At 45.3% G+C, this 24,048-nt stretch overlaps 1 protein-coding gene across 6 annotated transcripts in view; it reads left to right on the top strand.

The window, feature by feature from the left end:
- STARD13 (StAR related lipid transfer domain containing 13) overlaps nucleotides 1-24,048 on the top strand; it is a 506,601-nt gene that overhangs the window by 180,626 nt on the left and 301,927 nt on the right. For 5 of the 6 annotated variants that reach the window (XM_074986427.1, XM_074986387.1, XM_074986418.1 and 2 more), the window contains exon 3: nucleotides 5,447-5,590. In XM_074986427.1, coding sequence (XP_074842528.1) covers nucleotides 5,447-5,590 — 144 coding nt within the window. Of the gene's footprint in view, nucleotides 1-4,905; nucleotides 5,034-5,446; nucleotides 5,591-24,048 lie in introns of those variants that run through there. The other variant, XM_074986445.1, reaches the window with a different exon arrangement.

Here is a 24,048-nt window from a genome sequence, read left to right as displayed (position 1 = left end):
AATCTTAATACACATAAATCTGTGAGTGAGCATTTTAATGGCGTGGGCCATTCTGTTAAAGACCTGAGACTATGTGTCCTACAACAAAGAGACTTCAACAGCAGATTACAAAGGCAGATGTGTGAACTGGGGTTCATACTCAATTTCAATACATTAACATTTCGTCTCAATAGAGAGAGCAATTAATTCAAACATAACAAGGACTGTTTCCTTCCTTTGGATATTCATAATGATCTCAGGCAAGACACTTGCATCTCGTAACCCTCCCCCGCCCCTCCCTCCCGTGTTCAGTTCTACCTATCTGATTTGTTGGTTTTTATTTCAAATTTTTTTGGACTTCTGTACTATATAATTGTCAGTCTGTACTGTAAATGATGTAGATCTGAAGAAGTAGGTCTGTCCCACGAAAACTCATCACCTGATAAATTATTTTGTTAGTCTTTAAAGCGCTACATGACTGCTGGTTTGTTTTATTATAACAGAGAAGTTTGTCTTAATTGCTTTGGCATGTTATGTATTTAGTCATCCTTTTTGGAGGAGAATGCTACATATTAGATTGACCTGTAAAATAACTAATGTAAGTGTGTGTTATGCATAAAAGTTCTCTTCAGAAATCTGTTATGCTCAATATGAAAGGTGCATAGTAGGGATGTTACTGGTTAACCACTAAGCCTCATTCTAAATGGATGAGGCTTACTGGTTACAGTTAGCTGGTGGGGGCTGGAGCAGCCCCCCGGCCCAACCCAGGCAGGGACTGATCCAGCCCCATGGGGCTTGCTGCAGGTGGGAGCCCAGCTGGAGTAGCCCCTGTCTGCATCACCATCCCCCCACCTTGTTTAATCAGTTAACTGGTTAAACTTAATGTTTAACCGGTTAACTAATTAAACAGGGTTTTACATTCCCCATGCTTATTAAACTATTCTGAGTATAAGAGAATGCACTGTAGTTCAACTGACTTACAAAATGGCATAAAACACCCTCTCTGGAGTTGACCCTGCTGTCTTCTTGCAGGCAAAACAATTGCTGCCTGTTGCATGTTTGGCCTGTATCTTTACACAAAACTCACTTTGAGAATGTGTGCAATGCATAATTAAAGAACAAGATGCAAATGTAGTATTAAATCACTGGAATACATTTAGTAAGTATTGGGTTTATTTTTCTCCGAAGATCAAAGAATTTGCTCTTGAATGCTTGTTTATGTAATATGTGTATGTAAAATACTATATACACACGTTTTAATATGACATTTTTGATATAGAGTTCAGCAATTTTTTTTAGTGAATGACTAACATAGTTATAAATTACACTTACAATAAAACAATTAGGCTTATTGAAATACTGCAAAACATGAACTGAACTGAAAAACGTGACATCAACAAAATCTAGAACTGTGTAACCTTCCCATAACCCCTATGCACGTATGGCTCAAACTGAAAAGCTTTTTAATTTGAGTATGTGATGAGATCTGGCTTGGAGGTTACCCCTGACCTCTGCATATTCTATAAGAACTTGTTCATTTCTGCCACATTCCTACAGTTTAAGTTTAGATTTGCTGGCAGCCATCATTCCTATTGCAACAAGCTTCACAGGCAAACTATTGAAACAAACGTGCCTTTTATCACAGATATTTTCACTGAATAAGACTACAGAAGAAAACGAAGAAGGCGCAAAAGAGGGTACAGAACCTTTTCTGTCCTGGAGGCATAAACAGCCATACTGAATGTCTGGAATGTATTTACTTCTCGTTCTGAGAAAAGAACAAATTGTTTTGTAGATTATGGGAAAACCGTTGTGCCTTCATTTCCAACTGTGCATTCTCACTGACTGCAATAGAGTTTCATGTGTGCACATGAGCACAGAATGTAGTCTCGCAAGCTCAATGTTTCTGAGAGGAGACTCACTTGCTGTTAAAAAAAACCAGCATTGATCTCTGTTAGGAGACAACAGGCTGCAACTATGTTTTATGTTGGTTTACAAGTGTCACTAAATAAATCATGCAGTTAGGTTTATTTTCCTCACAAGCTTTGGAGTAGCAGTGAAACTGTTCCATAGCTATAATTCAGGTCTTAGGGCTAGAGTGTTTCCTGGAGTATTTGTGCCCGAGTTCTACCTTGGAAAAGGGTAGAGTCAACAACCTGCCTTTGTTCATTGTCTGCGCCAGGACGGGGCATACACTTCCCTCATCCCTGCATAAACTCTCATAATCTCTCCCATTCATTGGAACCATGTTTGGTTCAGGAGGGTCTATGACTATACCTGTGGGTGCAGAGAACTTTGTGGAAATGGAATTGTAGAGGTTCAGAGAAGCATGTATAGGAACACTTCCTAAGTTGTCAAGTATCAGAGGGGTAGCCATGTTAGTCTGGATCTGTATCAGCAACAAAGGGTCCTGTGGCACCTTATAGACTAACAGAAAAGTTTTGAGCAATGAGCTTTCGTGAGCAGAGACTCACTTCATCAGATGCTGGTCATGAGCAGCATCTGATGAAGTGAGTCTGTGCTCACAAGAGCTCATGCTCAAAACTTTTCTGTTAGTCTATAAGGTGCCACAGGACCCTTCATTGCTGTTCCTAAGTTGCGTGGAACCTAGCTCCATGAGATTTCCCTTCACACCGGTGTGTGTTTGATTGTAATGTAGGAGCAGAAGAGAGAGGCCAGAGAAACATTGAGATGCAGTTCTTCCATGCTATCTGCCCTATGGAGTAGGTGTACTCACAACAGGAAGTTTGCACCACTGGTAGGCAAGAACAGGCACTCTGGTCTTTGGGGCTGGCTGGGTGGCTTCCCGTGCTCTGTGCATCTCTGCCACCTAAGTGAAATACTCAGACTGCATGGAGTGGATTTGTTGTTAAATGGTGAGGGAGAGGTCTTAAGTGATAAGTGTAAAATCAAAGAAATATATAATCACAAAGGAGGAAAAATAAGATCTGTGCTTAATCAGAGAGCCAAAGATTACCAATGTAGTAGTATACTTTAGAAGGTTACACTTACTACGTGTATAGAGTCTCCCATTTCTGTTGTATTCATAGAGATCTCAGGCACCCAAGTGAGTTATCCAGGCTGGACGTTGGGGAGTAGATTTGGTCCTTTTTGGCTGAATTCAGTGCAGTGCCTTCTGTTACAGATGCTATTGTGGAAGTTCTAAGTATTGTTAGCTTTTTGCAATTCAGCAATAATTTGAGGCAGCCTGAGACAGTATCTGAGCTACAATGACAGTTCCAAATGTAGTTTTTGTGCCAAATTTCCAATTAGTGGATGCCATTTTATTGATTAGCTCTATTTAGTTTATTGTACACAATAATGAAAACCCATTTCCTCCACTTCCCCCCATAGTTAAATGGACAGGATTTAGAGTTTTATTGAACTAAAAAAGAGCAAATCTCACTGGAAGTGTCTGTGAGATTTTTAATTTTTGGGAACTCTTCACAATATGTATTTATTAGCTCTTTCACTACACTTTCTGCCTCTAACAAACTTCGTATTAAGAATGTAATGGTTTATTCTTGGCATTTTTTAAAAGAAACATTAAAATTATTTACATTAAAATTATTTAATATTTTCTCTTTGTTCATTCTGCATTAAAAAGCCATTGATAACTATTGACTAAATACAAAGAAGTATTGATTCAGGAGGTAAATACTTACCAAAACAAAGGCAAGGTTGCTCCTCTTCTTCCAGAACAATTTATCTTATTTTCTGCATCATAAGTTAATATATTAGCTATTCTGACATACCTTTAGAATATATTAATCAGAAATATCTGTAAATCTTGCTCACTCTCATGGACAAGAGCCTCAGAAGAAGAGTCCTTTTTTTCCTCTCCCCCACTAACTTTTCTAAACAGAGATTAGAGTCCCAGGAAAAACTATTTTATTCTTAAGAGGTAAGTAATATTATTTTCTGGATTTCAAAATTAATCTTTGCATGTTTGTCACCTTGATGATATAGTCTTCATAGACCTTGAAGTCAGACATAGTTTAATCATTTCTATATGTAAACTGATTTATTAGCTTTGTCCCTAATCTTGTTACCACCGACATCTGAGGGAAAAAATCTTATAAAACATTTTTGTTAAGTTATATCTCAACAATGTTCATGTCTAGAAACTTCAGATTAGATTTTCCATTAGATTACTTAAATGTGTTTTGTTTTTACTTGCTTGAAGCATTTTGAAGAAAATAAGCACCTATTTCTTAGTTTTGTAAAAACAAAATTATTGAGCAAAAATTCGGTAAAGTACAGGAGCTTTACTTTGATTTAGACATTGGCATTGTAGAAGTGCCAAGTGTTAGTGCTATATTGTGTATAAGGCCACATTACTCAAACAGAATACTGTCATTGCTGTGAATTTGATAATCTCATATTTAGAAATATTTTGAATAACTAGCAATTTGAACACAGAAGAACAGGAGCTGGTTCGTCTGGTCTAAAAGATCCTTCATCTTGTCTTTGCTTCATCTTCCTAATCCATTGGCCCTCCACAGCCAGATGTGTACCTTCCCTTATTTTGGAGTAATCACAGAGCTGGTCTAATTTGTGCTCACTGTCACATTCTCACAAAAGGCCATTCTGGTGGTTGGTATTCAGTGAAGTTGTAATACCCCTCCAGCCATGCCCCCTTCACTGGTGTGAGTCGTAACACTAACACTTCATAGCGTGAGTTAATCTTGGAAAAACTGCAGCTTTATGAGTGATTTGAATGAGGAGAGAGAGGAGTCCTGGTGTTCTGGGATTGTGAATCATTGCATGTGTAGTACGATGGCTGAAGAGAAATAAGCAGTGGGCTTTGAATGTGGATGATGTCATCCAATAGCTGTTCAACAATGATAATTTTCACAGTGGTGCTTTGATGGATAAAAGACTCTTACATGAGAAGAAGATATATAGAACTCAGGGAGGAGGTTGCAACAATCAAGGAGGAAAATGAACAGCAAATAGAGAAGTGTTTTGACCAAGCAGGATTCCAAACTTACGTGCAGGAAAAAAGCAAGTTTTGATGAAAGTCTGGCTGTATAGTGAAAGAAAAAGAGAAAGTAAGGAGTTCAAGATGACCCCAAAGTTACGAGTCGGAGTGAATGGAGGGTGTTGTCCACATCATTAGAAAACAGTGGAAATAGAAAGGGGTTTGGAAAGAATAAGTATAGAGGTTTGACTGGAGTATTGTTATCTTGAACTGGCTGTGGAACATCCCAGATGGTAGGTCCAAGAGACAATGGATGTGCACAGCTGGATGGAGTGTGATGGGTCAGATATAAAGAGGATCAAATGTGTGTCAACAAGATAGAAAAATAGTCAAAGCCTTTTAAGTAGATGTGGTCACTCCAGGAAAGGCAGAGAGCTGATCAGACTTAGTTGGGTGCTTCTGGAGCGTAGCTTAAAAATAAATCTACAAATCATGAAGAGCTTTGATGTTTCCAAACTTCATGTGTGTATGATTTTCTTTTAGATCCAACCAGAAGAAGGACCTGAGTGGTCAGGATCTACGTCATATCTCATGAAGAAACTGGAACAATTGAATTTGGATATTGAAGAGGCTCTCAGTGCCGGCTCCTCTCCTTCTAGCACTCCTACCAAAAGGCGCAAACCACTGGTAAGAATTCACACCCCATTTACAGAATGTGACACATTTTTAATACCTTCTAATAAGTTTTTGGTCAAGGAAGAATGTTCAGATCCAGACCAGATTGTGGCTATGTTATTGATGTCAGCTTCAAATCCAATTCAGGGTACAGTTCAAGTTCAATAACTCTGGAAACTCATGAGGTGTTTTCAGGTTATTGCAGCCTGAAATGGCAGAAATCTAATGTGATTCCTAGTCTTAGGGGTTTTCCGTCATAATGGTTTCTATGGGTAATGCTAGTCCCCTCTGTAAGGCTGGGTTCAGATTCAGATGGACCAATATAGACACATTTCACTAATTATGGGATTTGAGTCTGAGGTTTTGATTCAAGCCCACGTAGTGGTGTTTGCATAGGTCTAGAAGCAAGGATGATCATCTTTATTGAGGTAGAATAGTTTTTTTTTCAAGTTCTTATTTGACTTGAGTAGTGTTTTGTTAATATCTCTATGAATATCGTTATGGCAGGTGTCACTATCTGGTACTGTTATATATAGTTTCCCAACATTTTTTCTTAGTTTGTGAACATATGTTCAGTCTTAAGAAGGCATGCAGTGTAGCTGGTAGTTCTTAAGCAAGATGCTGCATAGTGGCAGTTCTGAGGAATTAGAAGGAGAGTCTGGTCTGATGAAGGTCAGTTCTTGAGGCACAACTGGTTTCTGGGATATGGGTGTTGGTGTTGTGCTGAGATGCTTGAAAGAAGAATTTGACTGACTGCTGTTTGCAGCCAGGCCTCATGTTCTCTGCTTGTGGTCTGTAATAATTTAGTCTACATCTGAACTGTAATACTTTTGGTCTAATTTTGGTTGTTGGGTGTAGTGTGTGGATGCTGGGTGACGTGATATCCGGGAGGCAGTAGTTTCTTGATTTTTTCTATCCATTGACAGAAAACATTTTATGTGCACCAAGGCAAGTGCAGATGTGCATCACCAGTAGAAATATATGCTACCCACTGTGGGGAACTGTGAGTGCTCTGCTAATCAACTGAGCAGCACCAGGATCTCTCCTGGACAGCTGTCTAAGTGCTGAGCTTACAGTAAACACTGCCAGGAGGTCAGACTAGATGATTTGGTGCATATGTTTTCTTATGTAAATGGTAAAAAAGAGAACGTCAGATGTACAGACATAGAAGATGTCCACTTGGTTAGCTTGTTGTGCAGTTTTCAGATCAAGGTGACATACTTGCACTAGTCCTTCTCTAGACAGCAAGAGAAAAAGATGGGCTAGCTGCCCAAGCATATGTCCAGGGTTTTGGATGGGCAGACACTCAGCACAGCTCAAACTTCCTCAGCTACATTCTACTTTTTGTTCACTAGCTGGATGAGAACTAGCACAAATATTTCTCCTCATACTGGAAACCACAGTCAGACATTGCAGTGTTAACATACCCTGGGTTACTGTATGGAAATATGCTAGTATTATAAGCTGCATATGTAATTTATCTTTCACAATTCATCCCACTTAGTCCCTGTGTCTTCAGATATCTGTAACTTTAATATAGTCAGTAATTTGCTGTAGATCCATTCAATATTTTATTCTTATAATCTACATTTGTGTTTTAATTCTAATTCAGTAATTTCTGCTAGTTGTGTAATCTTTTGCTTCTGTAATGGAAATGGTGTGGCAGATCGATTGTGGGTACTTCATGTATTTCACTTGTCTTTTGATTACATAAGTTCTGCAAGAGAGGCAAGTAGCTGGAATGATGCTAGTAAAGAATTTTTTGAGAAAAGCATGTAAGTGCAGATAATGAGGTATCTCACAGCTGGGATAATAGGAAGGGGTCATTTTACACTGGTGGATGATATGCATTATACTTCTAAGCTGAGAAAACAGGGTTGTGTTTACCTTATCCAAGGGGACATCGAAGTATATGCTTGGATATAACTCAGTCAGCAACAGAATCATTACAATTTGCTGCTGAGCAAAGCCAGTCAATATGTCAGCTGTACTGATTTATACTCTTACTACAGCAGTGGACGATGACCCAATTGATTAGTTCTATAAACAGCTTGTAGAGACATTCTTTGAAATAATCAGAATACATCTACACTAACTCAGAAATCAGGGTCAGTCTTCTAGCATTTGACTTTGCATGCCTGGGGGAGACATGCAAAATTGAACTGTCGGGGCTCAAAAGTCGACCCTGTACACTGAATTATATTCCAAACCTGGTCAATGAAATACATGATCAGTGATGATGAAATACTCTGTATTTTTCAGTTGTGACATGCGTCTGTGATTTGATCACATGTGCCTCATCCCGCTCTGAAATCAGCTTCTAGAGATGACACTCTTGCTTCTAACATTACTGTCATATGATCCTTGTCTATGTGGCGCAGTCCTTGGTTTGCCTGAGAAAAATGTACCTGAGGAAATAATCCATTGCTGGGATAGGCTAGCTGATTTTAAGACTCAATTCTCTCCCCACTTTGTTCTTGGTACAGTGTGTCTATGTGATACTCCTAGCTAAAGGCTCAAAGTAAATTTTCTGTCTAGCCCACAATTAATAACTATAACAAATAGCACTTTAAATGCAAATATATATATGTATTTCACCTACAGTTATAAAACCATCAAAAACAGCCAAATGTGGATTGTATATTAGTTATTTATAAACACAGATAACTTTGTTATGGGAACGTACATTGTTGCATTTCTTGACATTCATTATTTTAAATACTCAATGGTCCAGATAGTTTTTTTTTGTTTGTTTTTTGTCCTTTATGTTGTGACAGGAAGACAACTACAACTTTTTTAAAGGGGGCAAAAGAATTTTGTATTGAACAAATGGGTGAACCTACCCTCTGATATCAGATATTAACATATAGTTGAGAAATCTGAAGGAGGTAATTAGTGAATCAGGTTGCTAGCTGGATCGGATAAGGAGCCAATTATCCCATCAGTTCAGGGCTTTTAAAGAGGCAGGAAGCAAGTGCCAGAGAATGGGGACTAGGGCTAATTGAGCTTGGTAACAAGGAGGCCTCAAAGGAAAGAGAGTTCTATTCAGGAGAGTTCAGGTCCAGAGGAGGTGGTCAGAAAGTGCTGTTAGTGACTGTTGTGGAAAAGATGGAGGGAGCTTAAAGGGAACAGGCGATGCACAACTGCTTGAGTCCCTGTGGTCTCTCTAGGGAGAAGGTGGGAGAGGAGCTATGCAGATGGGAATTACAAACTGTCTTTGTACTTCAGAATTGTCAAGACTGTCAAGTCTGGCCCATTGTGGTTTGGTGAAGGTCTCCTAGTCCTCAAAGCGTCCAGAGAAGTGGATAAGGAGCTGTCTCGGTCTCTAATGTGAAGTGACATGGATGCTGTTTCCTTCACAAAAAGAGATTTTCTCCTGTTTGTAGCAAGCTTGAGTTATATTAAGTGGATATGGCTAAAAAACAATTTGAATAAAAGTAACTTTCTCCTTGGAAAATATCAGGTTTCATTTCCATTAGTGTTTATGATGTTGTACGTAATCCTACTAGTTCTCCTTAGAGGCTTCCAGGAGAAATTCTGTAGCTAAGACATGGATTTCTACTAAATAAAATATAAATAGATGCAAAAATGCAAATGAAAATTACCTTCAGGCCTGATTTACAATGTACGTCATGTAAACTTACAGGACACAATCTCAATTATATTTTTATCTGCATTTTTAAAAGTTTTTTTATTAAAGGAATTGTGCGTCCCCTTACAGTGCCCTGTTAAAGTGGAGATAGGACTTCTTCACAGGGATTATCACAGGATGGGAGCCTGTAGGTCTAAGAGGGCAGGCTATCCAGATTTAGATGGTTCTCAAAGCTCAGTGTCAACTGGAGAATGACCCAAAACTGATGTAAGTAGCTATTGTTTCTATTATGGCATCATCTGGCTGCAGTTCTTTATCGAAAGACTTACTATTTATCATTAATATCTTCATTGTAGTTTAAAATAAAAACCCAATCTGCAAATATCATCGCAACAATAAATCTTTTACAATGAGACTGGAAGGTGTTCCCAATGCAAGAGGACTGAGTATTCAAGATAAAGCATCCCGTTGCTGTCACTACTGTCTACTGCTATGTTATCTGCCTTGTTTTCTTCATTCAATATTTGGCTATGTCTAGATTACGGGGGTTTGTCAGCAGAAATCTGTGTTGGAAGATATCATGCAACAAAACTTCTGTCAACAGATGGCATCTGGACTGCAAAGCAGTTTGAAAGTGGCTGGATTGCACAGCCTCTCTACCAGAAAAATGGCCATCTGAAACCAGGTTGGACAGGGTCCAACGTCACCAGTTCCTTCCAGGAGACCTGGTAAGACATGCCCTTAAATGGATCTTGCCTCCAATCCTCCACGACACCTGTTTCTTCTTCGAGTGGTGCCCGTGGGTGCTCCACAGTAGGTGTCGGGCTCGCCCCGGCGCCGCAGCTCGGAAAATCTTCAGCAGTCTCCGTCGGGTCGCACATGCGCCGATGCGCGTTGGCTCTTCGCGCGCTTATGGTCACGTGCGCGATCCGGTCCCCGCCAGTTCCTTCTCAACCGCTAACGGCTGCAGACGGAATCCTCTCTGGCTTCAACGCCTGAGACAGATAAATCTTATTTTTTTCTTGTGTTAATAGTTTTTAACAGTTCATAGTTAGCAGTTCTATAGTTATTATAGTTAGTTACTCTGTTAAAAGTTGTTAAAAGTTAAAGACTATCTTAAAACTGCAGTGGCCGCCTTCGGGCAGGCCCGCTGCTTTTGTTTGTCGGCCTTCAAAGGCCAACGGTTATTAACATCACCTAACAGACTGTTAAGTGTGCTATTAGCACCTAAGGACTCAGAGTTAAGTTTTAACAATGCCATCCCCCAGCTTTAAGAAGTGTGAATCTTGCCGGGAGGCCATGTCTGCTTCGGATGGCCATAGCAGATGCATACGGTGCCTTCGGGAGTCGCACGTTCCCCAGAAGTGCTCCCATTGTTCCAAGTTGACCAATAGAGCTAGAAAAGATAGAGAAATGAGGCTGAAGATGCTGTTAGTTGCCTCATCGGAGGCAACACATGCGGAGGGCTCTTCAGGACCGCACAAGAGGAAGGCTGCCTCTTTGACCTCCTCTGCGCAGAAGAAAAGAAGAGCCTCACCTACTCGATCCCTGCCCCTTACTGTTGGGAGTGGGACGAGTGTAACAAAGGGCCCGCGCACGCTGGCTTCCTCCACTGGTAAAGCCGCGGCACATGCAACCACTCAAGGCCCTGCAACTACCGGGGAGACGGCACCGAGAGCCATGCAGGCACTAGTCAGTCCGGCACCGGCTACTGCGGCACTGATCGAGACTTCCCCAGAGGCACCGGGATCGACAGCACCGAGGACATCGGCACTGAGGACGACGACACCGGGATCAACGGCACCGGGATCGACGGCACTGGCGACAACGACACCAGCAACAACGGCACCGGGAGCAGTGGAAATCAGCATGACAACTGCTCTGGTACCAAGTTCACCGACAAGACCACCCGAGAGGGTAAAGGCTAAAATGAAGACCAGGCACCGCAGCCCCTCTCCTGAGGTAATTGCTCTGCCTCTGTCACCACGATCACCACCAGAGATTCGACGGGCAGCAACACCTTCAGCCTGCCACAGACGTCCTTCTCCTTTTCTTTGGAGTCCATCCCAGGGGTCTGCACGCTTTTCTCCATCATCTAGCAGAGATCCCTATAAGTCTTCTCACAGAGGCTCTCCTCGCACGTCGGTATCATCTCGGAGGTCTCGACATTCCAGGCACCACCCTTACATCCTTGGGTCATGGTCCAGGTCTCCATCGCCGGGCCCCTGTCCCTGTTGCTATGACCGCCATCATTATGCGGGGCGTCAGCATAGGAGGTCGATGTCTCACTATGGATCCCCGTCGACCACCCCTCAACGCCACAGTGTTCTGCTTCCACCTGGGGGAACGCCACGAGTTCCCCAATCAGAGGCTGGGTCTAAAGACATTGAACCCCACCTCGAAATTCCACAAAGGCAATCACATCAATACAGCCAGGATCCAGAGGAATTGGAGGAGAGATACCATAGTGATGCCTCCTCATCCTCGCCAGATGAGGCCGTGGTCCCTGGAGACATTTCTCCCCCAGATGACCTGAAACAGTTCCAGGAGCTGTTCAAACGAGTAGCTCAATCCCAAGATATTCAAGTGGCAGAGGTGCAGGAGAAACACCACAGACTCCTTAAAAACCTCAGGCCTCCATCTTCTTCTAAAATTGCTATTCCTCTGGATGATGCAATCATGGAGGCAGCCACTAATATATGGCAGACTCCAGCATCCGCTCCTCCTACCAACAAAAGAGCGGACAAAAAGTACTTCATCCCTGCGAAAGGTATGGAATTTCTATTTAGTCATCCACAGCCAAACTCGCTAGTGGTTGAATCATCCCAACACAGGTCCAAATCGTCCCAGTACAAATCTAGGGGATTGGACAAGGACATAAAGAAGCTGGATCTTCTGGGTAGAAAGACCTACTCCTCCTCTACTCTGTTGCTCCGCATGGCCATCTATGCCGCTCATTTGTCGAATCACAATTTCAACAACTATTCCAAGCTTACTGCCCTCATGGACTTCCTTCCGGAGGATGAAAGGCCAATTCTTAAGGCAATTGTGCAAGAGGGCTACGCGGCTTCTCGAGCGGGCATGCAGATTGCACTGGATGTGGCGGACACAGCGGCCCGCGCCATGGCCACTGCAGTGGTAATGCGGAGAGAGTCATGGCTTCACACATCCGGCATTCCAAAGGAGTTACAGGTCAAAATTGCAGACCTCCCCTTCGACAAAATAAAATTGTTTGCTGAATCGACCAACTCAGTCCTACACTCGAGCAAAGATTCCAGAGCGACACTTCGGACTTTGGGGATATATACCCCACCGTTCAGAAGGAAGAAATTTTATCCTCAGCAACGCCGTTATGGTTACCAACAGCAACGTACCCAATTTCAACGGGGGTATGATCAGGGATGTCATCAACAAACACATTATAAGGGCCCTAGGCGCTGGCCTCAGCAGGGCAATGCCTCCGCAGGGCAAAGTGCAAGACAGCAAGTTTGACGGGTATGTCGAGGGCCGCGAAGCCAAGACCGTACCTCAGTGCCAATCTCAGTACACGTTCCATCACTGACTCAAGCCATTTTACCCACAATGGAAAAGCATCACGTTGGACAAGTGGGTATTGGAGATTGTAAACACAGGATACACGATCCCCTTCCAGTCTTTACCTCCACCAAATCCTCCCACCGCACCCCTTCTCAGAGACCCCTCTCACCTACCAGAATTAAGGCGGGAGGTGGACCACCTCCTATTCATAGGGGCGGTGGAAAGGGTACCGGAACAATTTCAAGGCAAAGGGCTCTACTCCAGGTATTTCCTGACGGAAAAGAAGATAGGAGGGTGAAGACCCATTTTGGATCTATGCGCACTGAACCAGTACCTACACAAACAGCGCTTCAAAATGACTACGATGGCTTCAATAATCATGGCACTAGACCATGGCGATTGGTTTGCAGCCCTCAACTTACAGGATGCGTATTTTCATATCGCAATTCATCCAGCCCACAGGCGTTTCCTCCGGTTCCTTTTGGGCACAGATCATTTCCAGTACAGAGTCCTCCCATTCAGACACTCTTCAGCACCCAGGGTCTTCACGAAGACCTTAGAGGTGGTGTCAGCATACCTACACAGACAGGGAGTTTTCATTTTCCCGTACCTGGCCGATTGCCTGCTAAAGGGAACTTCCCGGGCGGAGGTATTACGGATGATACACATCACCACAAAAACATTTACCTCACTGGGCCTCATCATCAATTTCTCAAAGTCAAAGACCGATCCCCCGCAAAAGACAGAGTTTATAGGGGCTCGGATAGACTCAGTCACGTCAAGGGTGTATTTACCCGAGGCTCGTTTTCGTGCCATCGAATCTCTCATACAACTACTAACATACAGCCCCACTGTTCCAGTTCTCACGTGCTTACAACTGTTGGGGCATATGGCAACCACCACGTTTGTGGTGCAAAACGCCAGGCTGCATATGAGAGGATCGCAGCATTGGTTGGCAACCGTATACAAACCCTCAATCCACACCATCCACAAGAGGGTGTCACTTACAACAGAGGCACGAAGCTCACTAACATGGTGGGGAAACCCCAAGAATCTCCTAACAGGGGTGCCCTTCCGCCAACCACAAATTACTGTGTTTATTACAACAGATGCCTCCCATATGGGATGTGGGGCTCACATGGACAACAAAACCACTCAAGGATTAAGGTCCCCCGCGGAGAAGACACTGCACATAAACATATTAGAGCTCAGGGCAGTGTTCAATGCGTGCAGGCATTTTCACAATTATCTGCGCGGAAAAATAGTCGGTGTGAATACCGACAGCACCACCACCATGTTTTATATAAACCGACAGGGGGGAGCCAGGTCTCGTACGCTTTGTGCAGAGGCGGTCCGACTCTGGAACTGGTGCATCGCCAACAATATAATCATAAAGGCTTCATACCTACCGGGGGTCCACAACGTCAAGGCGGACCAACTCAGCAGACACTTTGCGCCCACTCACGAGTGGCAGATCCGTTCAGACCTACTTCACCAAGTGTTCCGCAGATGGGGTTTTCCCCAAATCGACTTGTTCGCCACCCGAGAAAACAAGGAATGTCCCCAGTACTGCTCCAGAGCGGGCTTGGGACAGGAGTCTTTGGGGGACGCCTTCATGATCCCATGGAAGGGCCCTCTACTTTATGCGTTCCCTCCCACGACACTTATACACAAGGTCTTGGAGAAGGCCAGAAGGGAGAAAGCACTCATGATACTCATAGTCCCAACCTGGGACCAGCAACAGTGGTTCCCATTGCTCTTGCGCGTGGCTCAACATCGGCCATTTCCCCTACCAACAGTACTGGACATTCTCACTCAGGCTCGGGGGTCAATACTGCACCCGCACCAGAACAGACTTCAGCTACAAGCGTGGCTAATCCATGGCTAAGCGCCTTGGAGACTACATGCTCAGAGGGAGTACAACAAGTCCTTGAATGTAGTCGGAGAACTTCCACCAGAAAGACTTATCAGCACAAATGGTTGCGTTTTTCCGAATGGTGTTCCTCCAGGCAACTAATACCCCAGGACGCCACCATACCTACGATTCTGGATTATTTGCTACAACTCAAACAAAACGGACTTTCGTTATCCTCTATAAAGGTGCATCTGGCGGCTATATCAGCGTTTCGGCATGAAGAGGATGGATCAACCACATTTGCCCATCCCGTTGTCTCGCGTTTCCTAAAGGGGTTGGTGAATCTGTACCCCCCTCGGAAACCAATACCGCCGTCATGGAGTTTAGACCTAGTTCTACACACCCTCTCGGGACCGCCCTTTGAACCATTGGCTACGGTCCCCCTTCGACTACTTACTATTAAAACCACCTTCCTCCTGGCAATCACATCAGCTCGCAGAGTGAGTGAGCTTGCAGCCATAATGTCCACACCACCCTGCACGATCTTCGCAAAATAAGCGGTGGTCTTACGATTACACCCAGCCTTCGTTCCAAAGGTCTCTTCAGACTTTCATATCAACGAACCAATAGTGCTGCCCTCGTTCTATCCTAAGCCTCACAAATCAAATGAAGAGGCACGGTTGCACTTACTTGATGTAAGAAGGGCACTGGCCTTATACATCGATAGAACTAAACCTTTCCGGAAAATGGACAGACTCCTGGTGTCCATTGCATCCAGGTCAAAAGGAGAAGCGCTATCTTCACAGAGGATTTCAAATCACATTGTGTCTTGCATAAGACTGCGTTACGAGATTTGCAAGACTCCTCTGCCAGTTCTGCCAAGAGCCCACTCTACTAGGGCGATGGCGGCGTCAACGGTCTTCTTCAAAGGCATCGCGCTGAGAGATATCTGCAGAGCGGTGACGTGGTCTTCCTATGACACCTTCGCCAAGCACTACGCCATGCACAGGATGCTTGATGAGGATACACGCCTGTCGACAGCAGTCCTTTCACGGGCAAGCTGCGCATAAATTGGGTACCCACCTCCTTTTTCGCGGGGGGGTTACTGCTGGGTAGTCACCTACTGTGGAGCACCCACGGGGACCACTCGAAGAAGAAAGAGAAGTTACTCACCTGTGTAGTAACGATGGTTCTTCGAGATGTGTCCCCGTGGGTGCTCCACTACCCACCCGTTCCTCCCCACTTCGGAGCTCTGTTTGTGTGTTTTTCAGGGGCGTCCGGAGCGGTTGATCAGGAACTGGAGGGGACCGGATCGCGGACGTGACCATAAGCGCGCGAAGAGCTGACGCGCATCGGCGCATGCACGACCCGACGGAGACTGCTGAAGATTTTCCGAGCTTCGGCGCCGGGGGGGAGCCCAACACCTACTGTGGAGCACCCACGGGGACGCATCTCGAAGAACCATCGTTACTATACAGGTGAGTAACTTCTCTTTCCTGCCTCTGCTGTGGGCATGCCTACCTCCTCGATGGATAGCACAGCTTGAGCAGGGCTTTGCAGCTTTGTGGGTGACACAGCTGGTTCCAGGGAGCCATGCTGCCAGAGTTGCCCCCAGGCTTGTGGTGGCCCCACATAGAGATCCTGCAGCAGCTGCTGAGCTTGCTGACAGCTGTCCTCCTCTTCCTCATGGAGGGCAAGTCTGAGACTACCTCCCAGGACCTCGTCATGGCTGCAGCATGTTTACACCTGCATACACACCCCAGTGCACAGGCAACTCTGGAGGCACCACACCTGTTCTGACTGGTGGGACTAGCTGGTCATGGGGCGGTGGGATGACCATCAGTGGCTCCAGAACTTCCGAATGCAGAAGGCCACCTTCCTGGAGGTCTGTGCCTGGCTCATGCCCTTCCTCCAGAGACATGACATGTAGCTGTGACCTGCCATCCCCATGGAGAAGCGGGTTACAGTCACTTTCTGGAAGCTTGCCATCCCTGACAGCTACCACTCAGTGGGCAACCAGTTCAGCATAGGGAAGTCCACTGTCTGGGCTCTCCTCATGGAGGTAATACACTCTTGGGCTGCTGTCCCTGCATGTGGGGGCGGGTGTTTTGCTCAAGGGGAACCTTTGGGAAGTGGGGTTGGGGGGCACAAGGGGTGGGATTGGGGCAGGGGGAAGCCCTGTCTCCAGGGAACCATGCAATCCCACCCTTGCACAGCCCTGCAACTGGGAGTCGGCCTCATGGGGGCTTCTGGAGAACTTGAGGGGAATGAGGTGGAAGGGGGCCAGGAAACCCCCTCCCCCCGGGCCCAGGGACTCCTTCATGCAGTCCCTGACATGTGTAGTCAGTTGCATCCCTCTGCAGGTCCTGACGGTCACCAACACAATCCTGCTGTGGGTGGTTATCCATTTTGAATACAATGATGAAGTTATAGCCGAATTTGCTGCCCAGGGGTTCCCAAACTGCCTCAGGGCCGTCGATGGGAATTCCTGATCCATACCCCAGAGCATAGCAGTCAAGTACATCAATTGCAAGGGCTACTTCTCGATGGTGCTGCAGGTCTTGGTCGACCACCATGGACAGTTCAAGGACATTTACATCAGGTGGTTGGGCCAAGCATACAACACCCGCATGTTCCACAACTCTTGCCCGTGCCAGAAGCTGGAGGTGGGCACATTCATCCACCACCATGAGCTGGCACTCAAGAGATGTTCAGATACCATTGTGCATCCTGGGGAACATGACCTTCCCTTTCATGCCCTGGCTGATGAAATCCTACACCAGTCAGCTGGACCACAGCCAGGAACTGTTCAACGCCCTCCTCAGCCGGGCCAGGACGCAGGCCAAGTGTGCTTTCAGCCTCCTCAAGACATGCTTTAGTTGCCTGCTCAACTGTCTGGATGAGGGAGAGCACAAATGTCCACCCAAGCCATGGGCATCTGGGTCATCATGTCCCACCGGACACCTGTGACAGCATCAAAGCGGGATATGAGCTAGTCCTAGGCCCACAACTGCCACTCAATGTCAGCCATGAGCCACTGCTCCTTTGTGTCCTGCATGGCCACAGCATGGCATTGTGGTCCCACTGGAGGTCCTCGTACACCCACCAACAGCCCCTCCGGCTGCGGGCTTGGCCTGGTAGCGATGTGGGGATGGCTCGGCCTGGTGGTGTCATGGGTTGCTTGGCCCTCAGTCTGTGGGGGTCCAGCTGTAAAAAAGACAAGGAGAAGAGACAGTGGGTAATTCATGCAATGCAGCCCCGGAGGCTGGGCCCCCACAATGAGCACTGACCAACTTAACCCAGGCCAAGGGACCGGGGTGTCCCAGGAGCAAAGCCATATATGGCCTACACAGTGGGCCCTGCTGCATGGGAGTACTGCAGTGCCTCCAGGACTGTACTGACCACCACACCCACCCTCTCCCTGCTTGATGGTTAATGGCCAAGGGGGGTGTCTGGCCACAAAGGGGTCCCCTTATGGGTGATGCGTGAGCTGGGAGCAACCTTGCCCTCCCTGGGACCCACATGCACACCCCTGCAGCTTGTGGCACTGTCTGCTGGATCAGGTGCTGCCTCCTGCCTGTGGGCATGCCCGTGTGCTGGGTGCTGCACTTCTCAGTTTGTCTGTGGTCAGGCTGGTGCCCTTCTGGATAGCCCACTTCCAGCTGTGGCAGGTGCTAGGAGGGTCCCCCGCCCAGGGCTCATCTGGCCTTCCATGAGGCTGGCAGGGGGATATCGCCCATGCGTGGGAGCTGTCTGCTGGGTCCGTGTAGTGCACACTCCCATTTCACATGGTTGCACATGGGACTGCAGTGCAATGTCCCGCTGAGCGATTTTCACAGCATGCCCTATCTGTGCCAGCCACCCATGGCCTGGGGTGTTTAATGCACAGTGTACTCTCTGAAGGGACCTTGCCCAGTTGTGAAGACACCCAGGACGTGGCCTGGCTGCCAGGGACTAGGTCCAGGAAGATGAGGAGGCTGCTGGCCTGGCTCTGGCTCTGGCTCTGGCTCTGGCTCTGGCTCTGGCTCTGGCTCTGGCTCTGGCCAGGATTGGGGCTGGATTGTCTTCTCCTCCTCCTGGGAGGGCTGCTGCTATGGTTGAGGGGGCTCAAGCACGTATTGATGCTGCGGCGTGGAAGGGATGTGTTCCCCCAGCATGCTGTGTAGCTTCGGTAATTGCGGCAGATGGTAGATCTTGCTCTGGAGCACTGGACTGCATCCTGGGCTTGGACATAGCCCTGCCTCAGCTCCTTTACTTTGGCCCAGACCTGCTCCATGCTAGGGCGGGGAGGTGGAGTGGCCCTGTTTGGCCAGGGTGGGGGCCATCCTGGTGTAGATCGGCACCTTGTGTCACTTGGCCTTGAGGTTCTGCAGGGTCTCCTCCTCCCTGCCACAGGTCCAAAGGGGCCTGAACTTTGGCCCTGGTGCAGGAGTGCAGGGCCTGACTATTGGAGCCCTGGGGTGGGTCTTGGAACCCCTCAGACTGGTCCCGTTAGGGCCCAGGGGGCTCAGGAGGCCTCTGTCATCGCAGCTAACTGCATACGTGCGGCTGTGAGAGTGTTTAGGAAGCAGAGTGTTGCTCTGCTGTTCGCGTGGTCTCAGCTTCCTGCCACAGGGTCCCCTGGGCTCCCTGTGGCTTTAAGAATGGATGGCAGCAGGAACAATAGGTTGCTGCTTGCTGTGGACAGGGTGTCCACGGGGGCACCTGTGCCTTTTCTGTTGACAGAAGGTCCCTCGGAATGTCCAGACCAGCGTTTTGTTGACAGATCTCTGTCAACAACTCCACTCTTCCTTGTGGCCAGGGGAATACGCTGTTGATAAACGCACAGCGTTGTGTCCATTTCCTGTTGATAGAAAGTGCTTCACAATCTGGATGCGCCGCATATTTTTTCAACAAAATGGCCATTTTGTTGACAAAACCCTTCAGTCTAGACAAAGCTGCTAAAAAAACCCTGAAGGCTCTTGGGACTCTTTCCATTGACTTTAACTGGTTGTAAACTGGGCCCAAAATTTAGATCCACATCTGAATCTACCCTAATTTCAAAACTGTTGAGATCTGGAGTTTTAGTATGGGACTGTTTCTAATAAAACAGCAATGATTTTACTTTGTGTATTTGCCTGCGAGATGATATAGGCCCCAATCCAAAGCTTATGATGCCACTTAATGTCAACAGACTTTGGAAGGAGGCCGTAATAAGCTCACTATGTAGTAATATTGATGTAGCTCTATGGATGCAAAGTGATATTAAGATTATATCTGTAGTTACAAAATAGCAAAGCTTTTTGACTATAAATTGCTCTGGTGCCAGTACTGGCTAAGGCATTCTTTTTCTGCTAATATCAAGTAAAATGTATGCATGTAAGATACATTATACATCATCCAAGGTGTTTTGATTCAAGTAAACATAAAAGAAAGGAAAAACTTATCATACGCCCCCTGTACAATAGAATAAAGTTGCATAGTATTCTGCATTCCATTACAGTTTGAAGATATGTCAATGTCACTAAGACAGAAGTTTGAAACATTGGTGCCTGTTGATTAAAATACACTAATGTACTCTCAGAAGAGATTTTTCTCCTCTAAGTTATGCAATTTTCTGCTTTTCTCTTTTTCAACTGCCCAGCCTGCCACTTTGGTTTGCTCAAGTTACATTAGATCTCAGAATTCAAATAAAATGAGATATTTGAATGCACTTAACTTAATTTCTTTTTCTTAGTCAGATGGTCATGCAAGCACTGATATCTTAGCTCACGTTTCCTCCCTACCAATAAAATCTGAAGATCTTTAAAGTGATGTTCCAGTGTTTATCTATTTATTTATTTGTGTGTACAAGTGCTGGGTGTTTTCCATGGGGGGTAGAGGAAGAGAAGTTGTAACTGTGAACTTCTCTAATGCATCTTTCTTGACCTCTAAACAGCCTCCCAGTTTTGTTCACCAGGGAATATTGGTATAATAAATATCAGATTCAGAGAACATCACTGAATACAGGTCATAAATATATAGAGAGGCAATGACAACAAGGTAACAAGAGTGAAAGTTAGAATGTACTTATCACCATTTCCAATGGAGTTCCTAGAATCCTACAGTTTAGAAATTGAAAAGACTTATTAGATGATGAAACCCATTCCCCAAAGTCCAGCAATGGCTCTTCTATGCAGTACTCTTTTTAGTACTTGATCAAAGTCCCACATATTTTACTGCACAGTAGCTTATGCATGATTTCTGCAAAGTGCTAGTGGTCTTTTTAGTAACACAATACTATTAGCCACTGCTATAATTTGGACATACACAATGAAAGTTGATTTAGCTAATTTTGTCTGGAGGGCAGAACATCGTAGTTTTTCTTTCAAAGTTAGATTTTAATTCAAGTGATTCTTTCTCAGGCAAAAAGGGAGGAATGAAAATAATGCTCACTCTAGTTTCAGAGCATGGGTACATCAGTTAAAAGGCTGTGTCTAATCATTATTTTTCTACCTTTTAATCCTAATAGAAACAATACATTTTAAATGAACCCAGAAAAACTATTTTTACATTTAGAAAAGGACATGGTGACCAAACGGGATTGGGCTAGTTCATCGTTGTATGACTCCAATTTTACCTCTGGGTAGTTTTGCTGTTCTCAGTGGAATTACATAGACAGAAAACTGGAATAATGCAGTGATAAGCCCGGCCCAGCATGTTTTAGTACACTACTATTTCTTTTTTTAATCTCTTGAGACTGGAATTTAAATCTTGGAATGAGTCATGAGTCAAAAGGAGTTTAGCTTTCTCAGCCTAATCCCTGTATATTCCCACACAAACTCCTTTCCTCCACAACCTGAATTAATTTGTCAAGATTAGCAAGTACAGCTCAAGAGACCGATTTTGGAAATTGCAGATCAAGAATGAAATGCATTGGCAGAGCTCAGCCAGGGCATTCTATTACAATACCTGGCATAGGCTAGTGCTTCAAGCCTCTCATTTTTGTGACTGCAGTGTTCACTGACCATTTAAAAAACTGTAAAAAAGAATAAGTGGCAGTAACAAATGCACAGTTCAGGAATCATTTTGCTCAGATATTTTTAAAGGAGGGACATCAATGCAATCCAGCATTTCTGATGAAATACCATTGAACATAGTGCTTCCCTGGCTATGAGATTTGTCCAAAAAAAGGGAGCACAGTACTTTTAATGAAACATTTCCTAGAAGCAAGTACAATAGAAGACTTAACTGAAAGTGATACCTGTGATATCTAATGAACATTAGGCCAGTGCTTGGATTTTCTTAGCTGCTAGGTGCTAAAAAAGGAAAGTAAAAATAGTGTCTAGGAATGAAAATAGTGTCTAGTGTGAAAGACTCCCTGCTCTTTTCGAATAGCAAATATTTGTATGTATTGTTTCTCTGAAAGATGTTGGTGTAAAAAAAGTGTTTCAGAGAGATCTGTAAGGAGCAAAGAGGAAGATGATATTTACATTTACTTTGATATTACATTGATTTAATTAATAAGTTATTAACAATATAATACATAATATTATATAATATATAACAGAATAAATAATTTTTTGATATTACATTGTTCGGATACCTATAACTAATGATATTGTAATCCAATGGTCATTGTGCATTACAGGTCCCTAATACAGTATTTGCTAAGGTAAACACATAATATGACAATTGGGCTACGTCTACACGTGAAGCCTACATCGAAGTAGCTTATTTCGATGTAGCGACATCGAAATAGGCTATTTCGATGAATAACGTCTACACGTCCTCCAGGGCTGGCAACGTCGATGTTCAACTTCAACATTGTGCAGCATCACATCGAAATAGGCTCTGCGATGGAACGTCTACACGCCAAAGTAGCACACATCGAAATAAGGGTGCCAGGCACAGCTGCAGACAGGGTCACAGGGCGGACTCAACAGCAAGCCGCTCCCTTAAAGGGCCCCTCCCAGACACAGTTGCACTAAACAACACAAGATCCACAGAGCCGACAACTGGTTGCAGACCCTGTGCCTGCAGCATGGATCCCCAGCTGCAGCAGCAGCAGCCAGAAGCCCTGGACTAAGGGCTGCTGCCCACGGTGACCATAGAGCCCTGCAGGGGCTGGAGAGAGAGCATCTCTCAACCCCTCAGCTGATGGCCGCCATGGCGGACCCCGCTATTTCGAAGTTGTGGGACGCGCAATGACTACATGGTCCCTACTTCGACGTTGAACGTCGAAGTAGGGCGCTATCCCCATCTCCTGATGAGGATAGCGACTTCGACGTCTCGCCGCCTAAGGTCGAAGTTAACTTCGAAATAGCGCCCGACGCGTGTAGCCGTGACGGGCGCTATGTCGAAGTCAGTGCCGCTACTTCGAAGTAGTGTGCACGTGTAGACACGGCTTTGATATGTGATAATTTGTCTACATAACCCTTCACCAGAATCTGAGGATCTCAGAATGCTTAGTAATGCAGAGCTGATCCTCACCAGTGGTGCAATTAGAATTCATTTCCTATTGGCACACTCTCTTGGCAGTCACTCCATATTGAGTAGGATGTCTTCATGTCACCCTCCTATTTGTGAGTCCGTTGATGGCTGATCAGCCCAATTCTGGAGCTGTAGATCTTATCACAGAAGAGGCAGGTGTCAGTAGCTGTTGGAGGGGTGCAGGGCAGATTTTCATGCTTTTTTCTTCTTCTCCTCTCCTGGTCTGCACTGCAGCAGGACCTCTCAAACTGCGCCACCCCCTCATGGGTTTTGTTCGCCACTGGGGATGGTCTTGGGCAAGGTTCTCCCAAGAGTCAACACTGATGCTGCACTTTTTCATGTGTGTCTTCAGCATGTCCTTATATCGCTTCTGCTGGCCCCCAGTGCTCCTCTGTCCCTCCTCCAATTCAGAAAACAGAATCTGTTTTGGGAGGCACCGATCAGACATCTCAACCATGTGACCAGTCCAGCGAAGTTGTTGTTGAATGATAATGGCTTCAATCCTGGTTATGTTCGAATCTTTCAGGACGCTAGTATTCGTGTGTTTGTCCTCCAAAGAGGTATTTAGGATTCTTCTGAGGCAGCATTGATGGTGTTGTTCAGGTGTCTTCAGATGATGCTTGTATGTTGTCCAGGTTTCACATGCATATAGTAGTGTTGAAAAAACCACTGCCTGTCTTTGTCTTGGGATAGATGTCCCAGTTCTCAAAGACCCTTTGTCTCAGGCGGGTGAAAGCAGAGCTTGCATGGCTCAGACGATGCTGGATTTCTGCATCAATGTTGAATTTAGTGGAAAGATGACTTCTAATGTATGGGAAATGCTCCCCATGTTCCAGCAGTTCTCCATTGACTTCAGTAGAAGGTGCATGAGATTGTCCCATCAATGAGGCTTGGAGGAGCACCTTGGTCTTTTTTTGACATTCCCTTACTCACACAGAACTAGATTGGAGTAAGGGAATGTTGAGTTCTTATTTCAAAGCTGCTGTCATCTTCACTGTCAATCTGCAATTTGAAGTCTGTTCACATGGCCACCAT

The sequence above is a fragment of the Carettochelys insculpta genome, chromosome 1 (genome assembly GCF_033958435.1).
Source record: "Carettochelys insculpta isolate YL-2023 chromosome 1, ASM3395843v1, whole genome shotgun sequence".
NCBI lineage: Eukaryota > Metazoa > Chordata > Testudines > Carettochelyidae > Carettochelys > Carettochelys insculpta.
Note: the sequence above shows the minus strand (reverse complement) of the source record. Positions and strands in the feature narration are given on the sequence as shown.